Source organism: Trachemys scripta, chromosome 1 (assembly GCF_013100865.1).
Source record: "Trachemys scripta elegans isolate TJP31775 chromosome 1, CAS_Tse_1.0, whole genome shotgun sequence".
In the NCBI taxonomy this organism is placed as follows: domain Eukaryota; kingdom Metazoa; phylum Chordata; order Testudines; family Emydidae; genus Trachemys; species Trachemys scripta.
The window spans coordinates 59,770,078-59,790,877 of NC_048298.1; the positions used below are offsets into that span (position 1 = coordinate 59,770,078).

The window sequence follows — 20,800 nt, forward strand, 5'->3', positions numbered from 1 at the left end:
GTTTTAACCAGCAGCTACCTTTAGAATTGAAAAAAATCATCTACGAGGATGCCAATGATTTTGAGAAAATACATCACCAACAGTGCCAATTATTAACGTTCACTTACTTCCAGCACAACGATACGATCATGGCCTTGATTCTTATCAAGCTAATCAGCTAATCAAGAAATGAGCTAATCAAGAAACCATATATCCTCTTGTTGCTTTGGGGATATATGCTAACCAGTCCCTACTAGTCCCTATAGAAGAACATAAATGGGTACATATTAACGCTAATAATTCGTAGGTCCCTATAAATCTGCAAGCATGCGTCCATCAACCCAACCTGGGATATACCTGCACTACCCAAGTGTGGGAGGAGGATTCCACTTGCCTAGACCCTGTAGAGAGAACTTGCTCCTATGAAGTGTTTCACCATTCCCTCAGTAGAGCCTCTGCCATAGTATAAGTGGATTCTGATTGTTTTTGTATCTGGAGTTTATCTCCATATTTCTTAGTTAATAATTTGTATAAAGTTACTAATTCAGGAATAGGGAATTTATGTATATGTAAGGTCATACAGTTAATGGGTTGTGATATCAATGTATCTGTACATACTGTATATATTAAAGATGTATTCAATGAATATAGATTGTACAATACGTTGACACCCATCCATGTTGGAGCAAATCTGGAGACCAGCCCAGCACTCTGCAGCTGCCCCCAACTTCTAAAAAAATCTTGAATGTCTCACACCCCCAGGGGGTGGGTGCACCCCAGGTTAAGAACCACTGCACTAAACTGATAAGATCTGCATTTTAATTTAATTTTAAATGAAGTTCCTAAACATTTTAAAACCCTTGTTTACATACAATAGTTTAGTTATATAATATAATCTTAGAGAGAGACCTTCTAAAAACGTTAAAACGTATTACTGGCACACAAAACCTTAAATTAAAGTGAATAAATGAAGACTCGGCACACCACTTCTGAAAGGTTGCCGACCCCTGCTGTAGATGGCGGTGGTTGGGGCCAGAATATACCAGGATCCAGCAAGATCCAAGTACCATGAGCCAGATGTGTTTTTCCAGGGGTTTTGTACCAGGGTGTGTCAGAGTTTCCCAGGCAAGCAGAAGTGGCTCCCCTTGCTTTCTGCGTTGTACAATTCAAATGGCCCAAAGCTGCCAGGAGCAGCCAGGGTCTGGCTCTTGAGCCGGGATGCACCTGCCGTGGCTTTGTGCAGCAGGAGCTTGTCCTCTGTTGGGGAGGGGGGCAGGGGGCAGCGCCCCTAACGTCGGGCCCGGGTTTTGCGGGGGCACTGCACCGGGGTGGCGGTCCCGCATCTGGCTGGACCAATTCCGGCCCGGCGCTACCCTTCCCCGCCCGCCTCCAAGCAGCCGGGGGCCGCCGCAGCAGCAGCCCCGCGTTGGCGCGTGACGGGACGGGAGGCGGGCCCGGGCCAGCCCCGGCGCGCGGCCTGCAGGCTGCAGCAGGATGCGGGCTACGCGGAAGCGGCTCTGCTCCGCGCTGCTGGCCGCCTACTTGCTCTTCTCCCTCTACGCCGCCTACAGCGTCTTCCTGCGGCCGCGGCGGCCATCCGCCTCCCGGGGCGGCCCCCGGCAGCCGCGGCTCTTCAGAGGTAACGCGGCGGAGGGGCCCGGCCGGCGGCTGCGCTGTCACGCGAGCCCGGGGAGTGAACGGGGGACGCGCTGGGCGCCAGCTGCTGCTGTCCAGCAAGGGGGGAGTGTGAGGGGACACTGCGGTCCCGTCCGGCCCCTTTGGCTTCTGCCCTGTGAAATATCCCCCCCAGTGCCGAGCCTAGCGCCCGAGATGCCGGTGACCGGGTAGCTAATGCCCGGTGCGGGCGGGGCAAGCCTCAGGGAGGCTGCTGGCGATTGGGCTTTCATACAAAGGGGTTGAGGGGAAGCTTTGCTCCCACCCGGCGGCGGCAAGAGGTGTCGCTTATGTAGCAAGCTGGAGAAGTGGGCAGCCAGCTAAGCCTTTTGGGTTGGTGGGGGTTAGCTAGTAGCCGCTCATACGGTCTGAGGTGAGGTGCCTGTCCCTGGCATCTACGTGTTTCAATTGCTAGTGAGAGGCCCCTGCCCCCAAAAAATCGGTGTGTGTTTATGTCTACGCTTGGAAGAATTAGCTCTTTAGCAGTAAATGTCAGTAATGCCAGCAGCACAATGAAGCTTTTGTTGATAGGGTCCACTTCTTTGATGGCATGTACATGATCCATGGTGCCGGTTTGTTCTGAAATTTTCTCCTTTTAGAGCTAATTTGTTTTGAATATGTGAGGTTTTACTGTAGTAGCAGTTGTTCTTAATCTAGCTATCAATTCAGAGGATTAAATACAGGCCTGGCTTCTAGAGCTAGTCACTCCCCTAACTTTGGTGACAGATTCTTTGTATTTTGTCATTAGTGAGACGTAACTTTATGCACATGAGTCACCTGGCTGGAAAATGCATATTTCCTGAGTCTTCAATATAGTTACTATAATATGGAAAATACAGGTCTCTCTTGGTTGTTTCGTCTCCCCCCGCTATCTCCCCTCCACCCCCCTTTCAATCTTTCATTGCAGGAGCTGCTTATAGGAACTTCCACAAAGAAAATTCCTCATGTCCTGGATTAAAAAATTCACTATTTATTGTGGTAGCACCATAGATACCCAGTAGGGCTCAGGATAGCATTGTGCTAGGTGCTGTACAAATATAGGCCCCAATGCTGCGCAGGCAGGCCTGACCCCTTTCTTCCACTATTGCTACCTGTGGGGAATTAGAAGTCTAATTTTTGTCACTGTAGACTAGCCCAATGAGCACAGATGCAAGCTATGCTGTAGCCATGGTTGGGCATAAGTGTGTTTTGAAAACAGTCTTGTTTGGACAGTACCTTAAAACATCTACTAAAATGAGACCTGTTATTTCTGTAACAATTAGGAGTAGACTTGTAGACCTAAGGTTGTTAATGCAAAATGTGTGTCTTTTAAACATAGAACGCTCATCTTTGGGAAATGAAGAATGGAATCCTTGGGAAGGAGATGAAAAAAATGAGCAGATTGCTTCACAGCAGAGATATGAAACTAATCTTCAAATGTTAAAAAATTTGAAATCCCAACAAGAACAAACAGACCTTAAAGTGCAGATCTGGGGTAAAGCAGCCATTGGTAAGCATTTGTGATTAATTTGTTTAATACTGCTAAGTGACTATGGCAAGTCCCTTAACCTTTCTGTGTCTCCCTTTTCCTTTCTGTAAAGGTGAGTATAAAAGTGTTTGCTTACCTGTTTAAAGTACTGTGCTATCTTTGGATGGAAGGCCTGGTATAAGTGATAAGTATTTATTATTCAGAACTGTATAAACAACACAATGAGAACAAACTTCAGTTCTTCGGCATACTTTGCTCATTTGCTTATCCTGTACTGTGGTCAGGGACTCTCTTTGCTGGATTATCCTAAGCAAATTGTGTAGTGTTGCATTGTTCATTCCAGAGCATATAGTTTGATTCAAAAAACTGAAGAGTCCTGGTGAATACTTTTCCATGCTGACTTCTAGATCAGAAGTTGAGAGAAAGAAACAGTATGCGGGTTGTGCAGATTTGTTCCCTTCCCAAACTTTTTACTAAGAAGACTCACCAACTACATTGTCTTTTCTTTTCTTTTCTTTTCTTTTCTTTTCTTTGTGACCCACCATTACATATATGCACTACCTTCTGCCCTAGTACTGCAGCCCTAATCCCTGCCCAGTGCAGAGGGGAGGCCAGGGAAGTGGGGAGAGTTGGAAAGTGAGCCTGCCCCTGCTCACCTTCAGCAATGGCTCCTGTCCCACAGGGCTGGGTGAGGGCTGCATGGGCTGGTAGGATCTGAGTAGAGCTGTGGCTCCATGTGCCATCTCCTAACACCCAGAATGCCTGCCCTACAGGACAGGAGCTGCTGCTTCGGCGTGAGTGTTGTGTGGGCTTAGTCTCCTCTGCCCTCCTAGACCTCCCCTCTGCATTAGGCTGGGCAAAGTGTATGTTTGCCTAGGCCAGGGCCTACTGGTTAATATTGCCCTGGACACAGCAACACATCTAGAACCTTCCCATATGTAACTTAAAATACTTTAGGGCTCATATTGAACTGATGCATGTAACTGTTTGCAGGACTGGGGCTTTAATTATCTAAAAGTGAACACCCTTTTCTTGGCACTGCTAGCAATTCACCTGAAAGTGGCTCCATTTTAGAAGGTATTGCATTTCCTCTATCCGTAAAACTCCAAGAACCTTGACCGTCTTAGAATGTGAATGGAACTTTTGGAGGAGTTTTCATTGAAACTGTAACAATACCATCTTTAGATGGGGTTTTTTATGGTGGTCTTTTGTATTCATTGACATACTATACGTGGGTATTTTTCCATTGTAAAAATATTCCATGTTTCCAGGGGAGAAACTTCACCTCTCTCTCGTAACTTCAAACGGTGTTGTCATTGGGCATGACTACACTATAGTGCCCCCTCCTTGCCAACTGTGGCTCTGCTGAGGCCTGCCTCAGTTTCCCCTTCACTCAGGGCCCCTTAAAAAGACAACAGTCCAAATTCAAAGAATTCACTTTCAGGGTGCCAATTTATTTATTCTTTCAAAATAGAACTCAAACTTAAGTCTGCATTCCAGTTTATTTTGGGGGGGTGGAGCAACCAATCCATGTTAAATAGGAAAATTTGACATCCACATCCCACTATCATTGCCACACAGTTCCTGAAACATTCCTTTTGGAATGATTTTTACAGTAGACAGGAGATGCCATGTATGCACCAAGTACTCCAGCCGCTCTTCATTATTTATGTAGGTCTTTACCTCTGGCAACATATTCTTGAAGGTCTGCTTGAACCTGCTGATGTGACTGCTCAGTGGAGAGAAGGAAGCATAAAGGGAGGAAAAACACATTTCAGGTACCAGTTACATGACATTGACCTTCTCTTGTGTTGACTTTAGCAGTCTCTGTTGAAAACATAAACACTGTAGGAAAAGGTGGCCAATTGTATAATTTATCCCTCCCACTCCAACAATTGTAAATATTTTAATATGTATAAAGGGAAATGGTATAACAATAATGCTTGTTTTGGTGATTCATTCTGACCAACCATGAACATATTTATTGCCATACTTAATTTCAGACCTTGTATTAAATATGTTCTGTATGACAGTTTGATGTTTAATTTAAAATGTAATTTCTAGAAATTACAAGAACAATCCTCAAAAAGAAGAACAGGAGTACTTGTGGCACCTTAGAGACTAACAAATTTATTAGAGCATAAGCTTTCGTGGACTACAGCCCACTTCTTCGGATGTATATAGAATGGAACATATATTGAGGAGATATATATACACACATACAGAGATCATAAACAGGTGGGAGTTGTCTTACCAACTCTGAGAGGCCAATTAATTAAGAGGAAAAAAAACTTTTGAAGTGATAATCAAGCTAGCCCAGTACAGACAGTTTGATAAGAAGTGTGAGAATACTTACAAGGGGAGATAGAGTCAATGTTTGTAATGGCTCAGCCATTCCCAGTCCTTATTCAAACCGGAGTTGATTGTGTCTAGTTTGCATATCAATTCTAGCTCAGCAGTCTCTCGTTGGAGTCTGTTTTTTAAGTTTTTCTGTTGTAATATAGCCACCCGCAGGTCTGTCACTGAATGACCAGACAGGTTAAAGTGTTCTCCCACTGGTTTTTGAGTATTTTGATTCCTGATGTCAGATTTGTGTCCATTAATTCTTTTGCGTAGAGACTGTCCGGTTTGGCCAATGTTCATAGCAGAGGGGCATTGCTGGCACATGATGGCATATATCACATTGGTAGATGCGCAGAACAATCCTATTGCCCATCACTGCTTAAAGTCAGAAAAATTAGGTTTTGTGCAAAGAACTCAGTGGAAGCTGGCAAGGTTGGAGTTACCCTCTTCTGTGGCCACTCTTCCTGCCTACAGATTACAGTTCTAGTCTCTACAACCTTATTCATCTGCACAAGGACCTGTGCACCACTTAAGCCCCCGTTTAAGAGCTTAAGTGATGTTCAGAGCCTTGCATGGACCCTTTGATCTGAGGTACAGTCTCACAGGGTGAAATTCATCAGTTTTTTGGTTGTTGTTTTTTTTTTTCATTACAGAATATGACCGTGTCGCTTTTTTAAATAAAGTCATATATACAGGTTGAAATAAACACCTGATGATCCACATGAGAAATTCACCAGGCCTAATTTTACACTAGTCATCTTTGTAGAAGTGATATTAATAATTTCATAAGGCCAGAAAGAACCATTATGATCATAAAGTCTGATCTCCCCTCTAACACAGGTCATATAACCTCACCCTGTAATTTCTACATCAAGCCCATAACTGAGCAAAAGCATATATTTCACAGAAACATCCAATCTAAGTGAAAATAGATACACCATGTTCTAAGTAAGTTATTCCAGTGGTTAATCATCATCACTTTTAAATAATTATGCCTTATTTCTAGTCTGAATTTGTCTAGCATCAGCTTCCAGCCCTTGGCTCTTGCTATCAAAAATCTCTTCCCACCTATGTACTCAAAGACTTTGATCAAGTCACTGCTTAATCTTCTCTTGGTTAAACTAAATGGATTGAACTTCTTTGGTCTCACAACTCTTGTTACTCTTTTCTGAACCCTTTAAAGGTGGACACAAGAACTGGACACAGTATTCCAAAAATGGTCTCACTAATGCTAGATGCGGTGGTAATATTGACTCCCTGCCTCTACTTGATATTCCCTGGCTTATCCGCCCAAGGATCATTTTTGCCCTCTTAGCCCCCAGAGCTCATGTTCAGTTGACCATCATGACCTTTAGATCAGTTTCAGAGTCACTGCTTTCCAAAATACAGCTCCCTCATCTTGTAAGTGTCATGTACATTCTTTGTTCCTAAATGTATGACTTTGCATTTGTCTATTTTAAAAATGCACAGTCACAAACACTCCAGCTCAGTAAGGTAGATAGAAATAATACAGAAAGTACATCTGCACATCATATTCACACCATCCCTTGCAGAACAACCTGAAATATTAGCAATTATATTCCTCATCACCATCACCATCGCCTTCCTCATCTTCACCAGTAGCCATCATTCTGACATCTCCCAAGGGATACATCTCTCTCTCCTCCTGCCCACAGGCTGGGATGTAACTTTTATAATACGTTACGCTGACGCCGCTACGTGTAATGCATATTCAGTAGGGGTATTTCCCCTCTTATTGTTTTTCCTCAATCTACTAGTTTTGAGGTGTCCTCCTTCTATAGGTCAGTATATTAATGATTTGAACTCATTGTCCTATACATCAATTCGTTGCTTTGGCACTCGTATGGCTGGATGTTCTTTCCAAAACTTTCCAAAAGCTGGTGTTAGTGCATGTTTCTGTGGTTGGCTGATGTCATTATGGACAAAATTCTCCCTTACACTCTACTTCCGGTTCCCCAAAACATAGTGGTTACTGTTGGGCTGTTTATCTGTGCCAAAGTTCATAGACTTCAAGCATCATGCTAACTGCTGAAGCCAATGTCTTACAGGATACAAGCCGTTCCTTGCATTACTGCTGAATATAATAAAGGCAAGGCAGAATAATAAAGGCAGTGTGTCAAGTTTTGTATAGTAAAATGTAACAGCATTCTTCATCTGGCACATAAGTGTTTAAAACTGTTAAACTATCCTAAACATATACATAAAATAGAACATCAAGCTAATGGTGTTTTCATGGAAGTGAGTAGTTTTGCTCTTTTGCAGCATCTTTTTATTATAAAATTAGTAAACTTGGTTTGGGACACTCTTGCTGTTTTTCAAAAATATTTTTTAAAGTAAGGTTCTCTTTAGAATTTGTGTGTTCATACTGTAGTTGTACTTTGCTTTAACCCAATCTATAGAATTGCCAGAAATAGCAAGTTCAGGGTAAATGGATTCATTGTGAATCATAAAATGCCATCCTTCCAAGTAGTATCATAAAAGATTTTTTTTTAAATTACACCTTAAGTTTGACTTGTCTAACCTACTATTGCACTTTGTTTAGAATAGCCAGTTTACAAAGTATGACCCTTAGTGCTTTTCAGTAGTGTAATGATGGTGGTTTGTTTAAGCCTTTTAAATGCTCAGAATGGCTTTTGTATGACTCTAAGGAAAGAGAAAACTCTTCAGTACAAAGTATGCATTTGGAGCCTGATCCTGCAAGTGGCTGAATGCCTTCTGAGTGATGCCAGTGCACTTTGAGAAAGCTCTGAGTAACAGTACATGAACTGTCCATCTGCAGACTCAGGCAGACAGCACTGCATCCTTTTATCTTTGAATGGAATGGAAGTTTGGAAGGTTTTCTTTTCATGAATAGAATCTTTTTTAAAAACCAAAACTTAGAATCAGTATAAACTAATTTCAGTCTCCCAGAAAAGTTTCCTATTTGGTGTGAACAAGAAAATATTTGTCAAGACTTGACTTTAACTAGTGATAAGAAATATTTTGCTACACTTATGGATGGGTTTTTAGAATCTTGACTGGTTAAAAACATTTTCTTCTTTAAATTATCTGTCAGTTTCAGGTGAATAATACTTAACAAAAAGTTTCTTAATGTGTATCTCATTGGGTGAAAGGACTTCTTTACTGGCATTTAAATAGGCTGTCTTCTGGGTGCAACCAGATTATCCTAACCTCTTTAGAGGAGAAGAGTTTGCTAAGTCTCCATTTTAAGCAAAATCTATTCACATTTTAGATACTTTCAAAATAGAGTTAAAAAGTGAAAGTACCAATACAGCAGAAATTAAAAATTGGATAGGTTAGTTATAATCTATTACATCAAGTATAAAAATGTGAATGCTCTCCTTCTATCTATGATTAATCTGTTTTTCCTTAATCCGAAATAGCCCAAACTTCATGACTTCCAGTCACAATACAAAATCCGCTTGTTTGATAGGATTTTGTGGGGAAGGATGAGGATATGTTGTTAGGTGTGATGTGGGAATACGGAGGGTTTTTCATTTTTATTTATTGGCTGGCTGAAGTAAATTGTTATCTGTATTTGACTATTTAATGTTGCTGGCTAATGGAGTTTTTGTGCATTATTATTATAGTCTGTAGGCTGCTGGGAGTGTGTGTGTGGGGCGTCTTGCTATTGTTAATTATTGGTGGGGCACTGAGACCTTTTTATATGGGTATTTTTTAAAAGTATTAACTCTAAAGACATAATTGTCAAAATACCCGTTAAAATGGGCATGTAAATAAACTCAGGGTATTTCTTTGTTCTCATTGATGCAGAATACGGTGGCATAACAGGACATGATATATCTACCTCAAAAATTTTTAGAGGAATAATTTAACCTCCCTAGAACTTTCAAATGTAAATTAAAAAAAAAAAAAAAACACTTTGGAGAACACAGTCAGATTTGACTTTAAGAATAACCCACCTTCCCAGTTCTAAGTTACGCTCAGGGAATTTTTAGAACATTAACGCTGAATTGCTTCCCAGATTGTTTGCAGGATCAGAACCCAAGTATTTACGGACATGTTTAACTTCACATATGTGTGTTGTCCCATTTACTTCAATGAGACTACACACATGCATAGGTATGAGGGGGTAGCCGTGTTAGTCTGAATCTGTAAAAAGCAACAGATGGTGCTGTGGCACTTTTAAGACTAACAGAAGTATTGCAGCATAAGCTTTTGTGGGTAAATGCCCACTTCATCAGACTTGCAAACACCTGCTCACATGCATAGATGTTTGCAAGGTCAGGCCTTTGGATGGTTAAACGAAGGTGAAGTGCAGTATCTGTTTAGGCACTGTAATGATCCCCATTACTGTAGTAACTGAGCACCTCAAAATTTATGATTGAATGTATCTTCACAATCCCCCTTCCCATTAGAAAAGTGCTATTATGCCCATTTTACAGGTAGGCAAATGAAGCACAGAGATGAAGGTCACATAGGAGATCTGTAATAGAGCAGAGAATTGAACATTGGTCTCCTGAGTCCCAAGCTAGTGACCTAACCGTTGGACCATCCTTCTTTTCATACTAGTGTCTGTCATAATACAGTACTACAGATTTCTCATTTCTCACATGAAACTGAAGGTTTTCAGTCCCTATGGTGGTATTTTGTATTCTGTTGTTTTTTGAAAAGAATAAAAGTTTATGATCCATTTCACAGATGACAAAGCATACTCTAACTAATTATTCTAGGGATTCTGTCTGGTTTCAATGAGTTCATTCAGATTTTCAAGAATTTTCAATATTTGAATACTAAACAGATACTACACTTCACCATCGTTTAATCATCCAAAGGCCTGACCTTGCAAACACCTATGCATGTGTGTAGTCTCATTGAAGTAAATGGGACAACACACACATGTGAAGTTAAACATGTCCGTAAATACTTGGGTTCTGATTCTGCAAATATACCGTGTTTGCAATTAATTTTTAATCTCTTTATTGTTCAGGTAAAAGGCCAGTGTGAGCTTTACTGAAGTTTAAATTGTCATTTTAGACTCTGTACATCTGAAGTTTGTCACAATAGCAAAGGTACTTTGCAGTACATAATGTCTGTTTTAATGAAGAGACAAAATCTCTAAACACTGCAGGCAGATTGTTTGCAATGCAGTGAACAGAATATGCATACAAGTTGGTAACATATCTCAGAAGATGTTAAGTGTTTGTGTTTTATTATTCACAGTTTCATCACTGGTCCAGCCGTAGTCCCGGGATACTTTTCAGTAGAAGCTGATAATGTGGTTCTAGTTCTGAATGGAAGAGAGGAAGCAAAGATCACTTACGCCACTCAGTGGTTGCATTATGCACAAACTTTAATACAAACTCGCAAGCTGAGGCATGTTGCCATTGTGCTGCTTGGAAGTGAACAGTGTAACAATGAATGGATTCACCCATACCTGAAAAGACACGGAGGATTTGTGGAACTACTTTTTGTAGTATACGACTGTACCTGGGTAAATGAAGAAGATATTTTCCAGTGGCCTTTAGGAGTAGCTACGTAAGTGTTAAACATAAACAAATTACGCTTAAGGAATCAGTTATGCATGAACTGTACATGCCTATTGTTTTTAGCAGTTATATCTGTAACATTATGTCTGAAACATTTTATATATAAAAAATTGTATACAATTTCTGCTGTCTAAAACTGTTAAGCAAACTGCGGAACTTGGCTTTGGTTCATGCTGCTGGTTTTGACTATCTACATTAGGCTTCAGAAATTTTAAAGGCAAAAGGTAATTCAGAAGTTAAAGTACAGCTATGTTTTAAAAAGTTAGTGTGTTCAAGGGGTACCGTATTAATTCAATAATTTGCTTCTTGTGACTGTTCAGTCAAATTTGCCATATCTGCTGACATTACTAACTATTAACATTTACATTAGGATTAAACAACATTAAAAATGATATAGCTTCCCACAGTTGGGTTGGGGGAGGACTAGCGAAGAAACGTTAATATGCCAATATAAGTCATCTTGTATGTTTTTTCACACTGAAAGGTATTCTGAACACATAATAAGAACCAGAATAGCCTGGACTAGAATTTAGTGGCAAAAAGTAAGTGTGGTGGATTACTCACTCTTTAAGATGAGGGCAGGCTGGGACCCTTATCCAGGGTAAAAAGAAGAGATTTTTCAGAGGAAAGTCAGTCTATGGAAAGCTCTGCTGCAGGAAAGAGTTGGAGGAACTTCAGTAAGTGGCTTGGGGCCTAATAAGGGAATCCAGTTTGGACGTATTGAGAGTACTTTTTTTTTTTTTCCCCCTGGGGGGAGGTAGGTGGGGCATTGAGAGTAGTGTTTCTTTCTCTTGTGGCTAATAAACTGGGATTTGATTTTATACCCCTTGAATTTTGTAATTGGTAAACTCTGGGATCATAGTTAAATAAATAAATAAATCATGGAGATATCCTATCTCCTAGAACTGGAAGAGACCTTGAAAGGTCATCGAGTCCAGCCCCCTGCCTTCACTAGCAGGACCAAGTACTGATTTTTCCCCAGATCCCTAAGTGGCCCCCTCAAGGGTTGAACTCACAACCCTGGGTTTAGCAGGCCAATACTCAAACTACTCAGCTATCCCTCCTTGGGATAAATGTTTACTACATTTTAATCCTGTTAGTGTTGTAGAGTGGATACAGCTATGGGAGAGTTATCTTCAGTCTTTCCTGTCTTACTCCTGTCTTAACAGAATTATTCCAACTGCAGAATCTCTATTATCAATGGTAATAATGCAAGCCAGAAAGCTTAATTTTCAGATCCATGTTGAATTTGCAATGCGGGCCATTAGAAAACATGTTTTTATTGAAACCAAAGGAAATTTGCTCAGGATGCCATTGACAGAAAGTAAACATGAAGCCTCCACAGTGGCAAAGAATCAGTGTTTGTAAGGAAAGATATATTCCGTTCTGAACATGTTAAGATGATAATGAGACAACTAGGAGGAAATGCCCTAGAGGTAGTTGGGATGCAGGGGTAAGGGAGTGAGAAAAAGAGGGAGAGGTCAGAAGTGGAAAGGTAGATTTGCAAGCATTTATGTAAAAGTGGAAGTTAAAGCCATGTAAATGGATGTAATTACCCAAATGAAGAGTGGGTGAGGGAGTGACAGAGAGAAGTGGAAAGAAACAAGTACAAAGTCTGGTAGGTAACCTACAGAGAGAAACAAGGGCAAGGAAGAGAGAGAACCTCTGAAAGAAGTGCTGAATTACTGCCCAAAGAAATAGCAGGGGAACTAGGAAAGGACAGAGTCATGAAAACACCAGGTGGGGGTGGGGAATAAGATGTTCAGAAGGGGAGCGTATGATCAACAGTACCAAAGGCAGTGGAGAAGCCAAGGAAAGTGAGGATGGACTAAAGTACTCCTGAGGGCATTCTGCGCCAAAAAATTAAAAATTCTGCACACAATATTTTAAAATTCTGCAAATGTTATTTGTCAAATAAATGTGGAGACTCCAGCGTGGCATTGGGGAGCACAGGCCACTGGCTAGACAGAGCAGGGAGATCACTGTGCAGCTCTCCCCTGGGACATGGACCCAGCGGTGAGGCTGCACCCAAATCTGACACAGAGCAAGGACCAGGCCTGCCCCTCCAGGCCAGGTGTGGGCAGGCAGACTTAGCCTGGCAAGATCCAAGTGTGGAGGGGCTCAGTGTGGGGGGATCAAGGTGTGGGTTGAGAGGGTTCTGTTTGGGTCAGTCTGGGTGAGGCTGCTCAGTGGGGGATCCAGGTGTGGGGGGGGATCTGAATGCACAGAGGCTTGTTGGGGGGAGGGGGGTATGGGTGCAACAGTAATGGGACTTTGAGGGTGGGTCTGACCCAGCCAGGACTTGCAGTTGAGCCCAGGGCAGGGTAGGATCCACCAGCTGGGTCTTCCCCAGTCCCGCCCCCTGCCTCACAGTGATTTAGCTCTCTGCTGGGTGCCCTGGGCACCTAAAACATATTGCTGGGGAGGGTCACATGACTGCTCTTGTGGCTTCCCTTTGCTTCCCCCATCAGAAAGTCATTTTTCTCTGGGGAAGCAAAGAAATCTGTGGGGGACATGAATTCTGTGCATGTGCAGTGGCACAGAATTCCCCCAGGAGTAAGACTAAAGGCTTGTTTTGAAACTAGGAGAATTTTGTGATCAATGTATGTTTTTTTCCAAATTGTTTCCTTACTGTAATAATATAGAAAGAATATAGAAATAGAAGGGAAGCTAGCAGTATTATTGACCCACTCTCTAAAAATAACAAAGTTAGAAAGAAAATCATAGCTAATTTTGAGAATGTGACAGTTGTAAGAGGGACATGTAATTTAATACTAACATACAAAAGTGTGGTAAATTAGATCTAGATAATGAAAATGACTCTGCCAGCCCTTTAGCTGAACCATTGGTGCTGTTATGACTAAAATCAGTAACTTTAAGTGTAATTCACAGATTAAATTGGTGAAGATGCACAGGTTGTAGGGACCAAGTTGAGTTTTCATTTGGCAGTATACCAATGGCATGGTTTTTACAGCATACACTTTCAGCTGATTCAAATAACTGAGATGTCAACTCCAAAGGAACCACTAACCCAGCAACTTCAGCCAAAATAAGTGGTGGTATTGAGAACAGCTGCTATTGAAACAGAATGTTTTTGTCTGATTCACGCCCTAGAAGATCCCTAACTTCTTTTTGTCAGCACCAAGTGGAATTATGTTCACATGCTACAGAATGCTCATCTAAAACCAAAGGGATAATGATAAATATTATCCATCAGTGTTTGGCTATCTTTGTTTTTTTAAATTCAGTCAGTAGTTAAATATTGGAACTGATTACAAAGCTATTTCAGTTCTTAAAATCTGCTACATAAACATGAAATGGTGCAAAGACCCATCTTTTTCCTTTGACATAAAAATATTTTCATCTAATGTATGCATTGTTGTTACAGATATAGGAATTTCCCCATCGTAGAGCCCAACTGGTCAATGCTACGTTCTCCAAGATCATATCTATGTAACTTTTTAGGAACGGTGTATAAGAATTCATCTAGGGAGAACCTAATGGAAGTTTTGAAACAAGATGGGCTTGATAAACTCTGTTGGATTGCAGCCAGAGAACAGTAAGAGCTCTGATTTACTTTGTTACTGTATAGTTTGGTAGCTGAATTATTCAAAGCCCCTTGCCTAGATCATTGATGACCTAGGTCATCTCTTTTAAAATATGTTATAAATAAAATAGTATAAATAATGACAATGGTCAAACTTAAAACAATGAAAACCTTGCTGAGCTGAGATTTTCATACAGATCTTGGATGCCTTATCACCTTGTGTGCTGCAGTACTTTACATTGTGGTTGTGACTTGAAATAGTTTGAAAAAAATATCTAACATAATACAGCCAGTCCTGTCTCCTCTCACACATACCTGTTTTGGTGGAAGTGGCAGTGGGTATTCAAAATCTGTGTCATACATCCTGTGGATATTATCCACCTACCAGAAGAGGGAGACATGAAACCAGAGCTTTATGTCATCAACCGCGTATAAAGATGCTGGCTTCAGCTAAACAATATAGTTTATTTCGTGTCTTCAGGAGGTAGAACGGATCTTCTGACTAACTGAAATAAGTTCTAATGGTTCTTTTTAATTTGCTTTTAACAACTTCTACCTTAAACCTTGGCAGGATTCAATAGGTATTCCCTTAAAGAGGAGGAGATGCTTTTAAAAAATCTAAACTGTCTTTCATCAATTATTTAAACTCCTAATAAAGTTTTGTACAGCTCCTAAAAGGAGAAAGGGTGGACTGCAGGAAGGAGTGACATGGCTGTCGAGGCAATTGAGGGATTACGTTTGATCACTTGATACCATCTGAAAAAGAATTATTTTCTTTTTTGAATTTCAGATTTTAGAATTAAACCCACAGGCCATTTTAGAATTAACATATATAAGCCATATAGGTTTACAAAAAGGATACTCTTAACACGGAGATTTTCAGGGTTCAAATAGGACTGTAGATTAAGGTGCCAGTTCTGTCACCCTTAATGGAATACTTACTCCCTTTAAAATATAAATAATACTAAGAGTATTTTTAATGTGAAAAATTATATTTTGATTGTTTTCAGTTTTCCATATTAGTGTATGAATAATAATCTCTTTTTTAAGATGGGTTAATTTATTAGAATAGGTGGAAGAATATAAAACTAGGAAGAAGTCTTCAAAGTTGCAATTCAGACTGTCAATTAATTTCAGTTAACTTATGCGATTAACAAAAAAAATTAATTGCAATTAAAAGAAATTAATCGCGATTAATCACAGTTTTAATTGCACTGTTAAACAATAGAATACCAATTAAAATTTATTAAATATTTTGGATGGTTTTCCTGCATTTTCATATATATTGTAGTCTGTGTTCTAATTGAAATCAAAGTGTATATTTTTATTACAAATATTTGCACTAAAAATGATAAATAAAATAAATAGTATTTTTCAATTCACCTCATTCAAGCACTGTAGTGCAATCTATTTGTTGTGAAAGTGCAAGTTACAAATATAGGGTTTTTTTTATTATATACCTGCACTCAAAAACAAAACAATGTAAAACTTCAGAGCTTACAAGTCCACTCAGTCCTACTTCTTGTTCAGCCAATTGCTAGGACAAACAAGTTTGTTTACATTTACAAGAGATAATGCTGCCCTCTTATTTACAGTGTCACCAGAACATGAGAACAGGCATTTGCATGGCACTTTTATAGCTGGCATTGCAAGGTATTTACGTGCCAGATATGCTAAACATTCGTATGCCCTTTCATGCTTCCGCCACCATTCCAAAGGACATGTTTCCATGCTGATAATGCTCATTAAAAAAATAATGCATTAATTAAATTTGTGACTGAACTCCTAGAGGGAGAATTGTATATCCCCTGCTATTTTACTCACATTCTGCCATATATTTCATGTTATAGCAGTTTCAGATGATGACCCAGCACGTTGCTCATTTTAAGAACACTTTCACTGCAGATTTCACAAAACGCAAAGAAGGTACCATGTGAGATTTCTAAAGATAGCTACAGCACTCAACCCAAGGTTTAAGAATCTGAAGTGCCTTCCAAAATCTGAGAGGGACAAGATGTGAAGCATACTTTCAGAAGTCTTAAAAGAGCAACACTCCGATGCAGAAACTACAGAACCCAAACCACCCAAAAAGAAAATCAACCTTTTGCTGGTGGCATCTGTCTCAGATAATTAAAATGAACATGCATCGGTCTGCACTGCTTTGGATTGTTATCGAGCAGAACCCGTCATCAGCATGGATGCATGTCCCCTGGAACGGTGGTTGAAGCATGAAGGGACATATGAATCTTTAGCGCATCTGGCACATAAATATCTTGCAGCGCTGGCTATAACAGTGCCATGTGAACACCTGTTCTCACTTTCAGGTGACACTGTAAACAAGACGCGGGCAGCATTGTCTCCTGCAAATGTAAACAAACTTGTTTGTCTGAGCGATTGGCTGAACAAGAAGTAGGACTGAGTGAACTTGCAGGCTCTACAATTTTACGTTGTTTTATTTTTGAATGCAGTTTTTGTACATAATTCTACATTTGTAAGTTCAATTTTCATGATAAAGAGATTGCACTACAGTACTTGTATTTGAAAATGTAGAAAACATCCAAAAATATTTAAAGTGGTATTCTATTATCGTTTAATAGCGTGATTAATTTTTTAATCACTTGACAGCCCTAGTTGCAATGTATTCATTGCAGTCACTAGCTGAGACTGCAATGAAGGCAGAACCAATAAAGACATGGGCAGAGAAATGTGCTGAAAAGAAGATGACCATATCAAAGAAGAGACTGGAAAATAGACATAGAAATAGAGTGCCTTTATTGGTTCTGCCTTCATTGCAGTCTCAGCTAGAGATACATTGCAACTAGAGCCGTCAAGTGATTACAAAAATTAATCGCACTGTTAAATGATAATAGAATACCTCTGGTTGGGATGCCAGAGGGGGTCAGGGGTGCAGGCTCCAGGCGGTGCTTACCTCAAGCAGCTCCCAGAAGCAGCAGCATGTCCCTCCTCTGGCTCTTACGCGTAGGGGCAGCCAGGGGGCTCCGCACACTGCCCTGTCCGCAGGCGCCGCCCCTGCAGCTCCTATTGGCCGTGGTTCCTGGCCAACAGGAGCTGCAGGGGCAGCGCTTGGGGCAGGGGCAGTATGTGGAGCCCCCTACGCATAGGAGCCGGAGAGGGGATATGCCGCTGCTTCTGGGAGCCACGTGGAGCCGCAGAGCGGGGCAAGCCCTGGACCCCGCTCCCCAGTGGGCGCTTCAGGGCCAGATATGGCCCCCAGGCTGCAGTTTGCCCATCCCTGGGGTGGACTCTCATCATGATTAAACCAAACCAATTAATTCTACTCTTAATTAGTTTGTACAGTTGTTCTCATGGAAGGTTTAAAAAACCTTTATTATAAATTTTAAAAGGCATTTAATAAAACTAGAGGCAATGTAATGCTTTTTCTGAAAATTTTGGACAAAAGAACTTGAGAGAGGCTAATATAGAAACTAGAGAGAGATTATACAGTATCTATGGCCTAGAGTGCTGTCACACAAAGTACCTCGGACCATCTGAGCAAATTGAAGAGATTGACAATTGCTGCCTTACATTCTCATTTCTGAACAATAAATCCCTCTGCTGATTTTAAATATTTTGGAGGGGGGGAATTATTCTTGCTTCAAAAAGTCTGTCAGAACATTCTATCTCCATATTCCTATTTTTGAGCCACTTAATAACCTTCCAGTGAAGCTTATGAAGTAAATTGATAGGGGCTTCCAGTACAAAATATTTAAAAAAAAATATTTTTCTTTGGGTGCTTGAAGTATTAATGATTCCTTTAAAGGCCCTCAGTTGAAAACTGTTCTTATAGCATTTATAGCTTACAGGTGAACTTTTCTATAAATACCTGAAAAAAATTATTTAGGAATATGTGGATTGAAACATAAAACCTTGCTGATTCTCAGATCTGTTGTTACAAACCTTGCAGCTCTGCAACATTTATATATAGTAAAATTATAACACGGATCTCTATTTTTCATTGTAATACATCTACCCTTGGAGGGAAAAAGTAATGTTAATTTTCAACTTCTTTATTTTTCTAGGTGGCAGCCTCAAGAAACAAATGAAAGTTTTAGAATCTATCAAGATGCATTGCTGCAGAGTGATCTCACATTGTGCCCAGTGGGAGTAAATACAGAATGCTATAGAATTTATGAAGCTTGTTCATATGGCTCTGTTCCTGTTGTAGAAGATGTAATGACACCAGGCAAGTGTGGAAATTCATCTATATACCACAGTGCTCCACTGCAATTACTAAAGACCATGGGGGCTCCATTTATCTTTATTAAAAACTGGGAAGAACTTCCTGCTGTTTTAGAAAAAGAGAAAAATATGAGCTTACAAGAAAAGATTCAAAGGAGAAAAAAGCTTATAGAATGGTACCGGTACTTCAAAGCACAAATGAGACATAAATTTATTAATATCTTGGAAAATTCATTTTTACCAAATTATAAAGGTTAATTGCCTCCTTTGAAAATCAAAAATAGATCAAAAGTTTAATTTTCACTGACCTTCAAGTAAGCTTTTATATAAAAATAAAAAATAAATGAACCACTTCCAGTGCAGGTGCAATTTCTTTGAAGTCAATAGAGTTGCACCAGCTTACCGAGGGCTGATTTTCACCCTTCTTTCCTAAACTACTTTCAGAGAGGATGCAGTCTTACAGGATAGTAGTCTGGATGGATGACATCAACTTTATTATTATTTTTTGCAATGACCATCTCTCATTCTTAGCAAGTCAGTACTTCTGTGTTTTAATCTAGATATGGAAGCATTTCAGCAAATACATCACCCAAAGATAAATGTTTCACAAAAAGCATAATAAGTGGTGGCTCCACTACACTGATATTTATACCTTAAGCATTCTTTCCTGAAAGTCTCCTGCTATCATTTTCCTTATTTTAAAATATAATTTTATTATAGTTTTCGTTAACTGAGGAAAAAGAGAACTATGGTCAAGCAAGCCTTGAATGGCAGAACTTTTAACAATATCAAAATAAAGTCTTTAAACTATTGCAGATAATGAGAGCTCTCCTCCCATTTTTGGCAGGTGCAAAATGAAGCCATTTAATAATATGGGCTCCTCCCATTTGTCTAGTGTCTTAGGGGGAGATGTTATGTATTGAAAAATTTCATTTCTGTGATGTTATCAAGAGAACTTTCCTCTCCAAAACTGGCCATTGATAGATGGAATATTCCCTGCTACCCCACTCATCCTCACCACTGCCCACTTCTTTGACTAGCTTGCTACCATATACTAAAAGTATCTTCGACCATCCTGGAATAAATGGTCATTAAATCTTTTTTCATCCAAAACACTTCTGTAAAGGAACGTCCTCATATTTTAAATATGTGTCTAAACTCCTTACCCATCCCTGTTCTACCAAAAAGTAACAGTTTACCTTTTATTGAAAGTTTTTTCCTTTAATGTTTTGGTGATTGTGCATGATGTTGTCAGAGTATGAATACAGTGTGTAAAGATGCATTTGGGCAACGTTTTCAACAAAAATAGAGACCCACTTGTTCAGATAAAGTTATAAACACAATTGTGCTTCTATCACAGGGGTCGGCAACCTTTCAGAAGTGGTCTGCCGAATCTTCATTTATTCACTCTAATTTAAGGTTTAGCGTGCCAGTAATACATTTTAACATTTTTAGAAGGTCTCTTTCTCTAAGTCTATAATATATAATTAAACATTTTAAAAACCTTATTTACTTTACATACAACAATAGTTTAAGGAGCTTCATTTAAAATTAAATTAAAATGCAGAGCCCCCCAGACCAGTGGCCAGGACCTGGGCAGTATGAATGCCACTGAAAATCAGCTTGTGTGCCGCCTTCGGCACGTGTGCCATAGGTTGCCTACCCCTGTTCTATCGTATAGCTTTGAGGCCAAGAGTTTAGAAAGATTCAAAAAGGGATTGGGAGTAAAAATGTTCAAATGTGCCAGCATGATCTAAGAGCCTGCTTCCCATATCCTTGCTCTTTCGTCTGAAGCATCTGGTTCTAACCACTGTCAGAGACAGAACACTGGACTTAGTGGACACCAGTCTTCTCTAGTGAGGCAATTCTTGCATTTCTGCAATTGTTTGTGATTGCACCTACACGTGGCCATTTAAGGTTTTGTTTTTAATTTGGTTCTCCTACAGTAGAGAGGGTTGCACTCTCTGCTTGTCAGATTCTCCACATGTGTGGGTGACAGGGCCGGCTCTAGCTTTTTTGCTGCCCCAAGCAGCAAAAAAAAAAGCGCCGCCCCCCCCC

The 20,800-nt window shown here is 40.1% G+C and overlaps 1 protein-coding gene across 4 annotated transcripts; it reads left to right on the forward strand.

Annotated features, from left to right (window-relative positions):
- The first annotated feature begins 1,391 nt into the window (after window positions 1-1,391).
- RXYLT1 (ribitol xylosyltransferase 1) lies at window positions 1,392-20,216 on the forward strand. 4 transcript variants are annotated; one of them, XM_034770485.1, is made up of 6 exons: window positions 1,392-1,618; window positions 2,972-3,142; window positions 4,797-4,899; window positions 10,670-10,984; window positions 14,384-14,554; window positions 18,583-20,216. In XM_034770485.1, exons 1-6 carry the CDS (start codon window positions 1,474-1,476, stop codon window positions 18,998-19,000), a joined length of 1,323 nt encoding a protein of 440 aa, XP_034626376.1. In that variant the 5' UTR covers window positions 1,392-1,473; the 3' UTR covers window positions 19,001-20,216. The 4 variants fall into 4 exon arrangements, with proteins under 4 accessions (XP_034626376.1, XP_034626385.1, XP_034626368.1 ...); XM_034770494.1 differs by lacking the exon at window positions 1,392-1,618 and adding an exon at window positions 1,734-2,225; XM_034770477.1 differs by lacking the exon at window positions 1,392-1,618 and having other exon boundaries at window positions 2,762-3,142.
- The last annotated feature ends 584 nt before the right edge of the window (window positions 20,217-20,800 follow it).

Excerpts from the sequence above, each read along its gene's own strand:
- RXYLT1 (XM_034770477.1), top strand. The coding sequence starts at position 2,791 with ATGAGCACAGATGCAAGCTATGCTGTAGCCATGGTTGGGCATAAGTGT. Across the intron at positions 4,900-10,669 it reads GGAGGAAAAACACATTTCAG|TTTCATCACTGGTCCAGCCG; the intron begins GTACCAGTTACA and ends TATTATTCACAG. Across the intron at positions 10,985-14,383 it reads TGGCCTTTAGGAGTAGCTAC|ATATAGGAATTTCCCCATCG; the intron begins GTAAGTGTTAAA and ends TTGTTGTTACAG.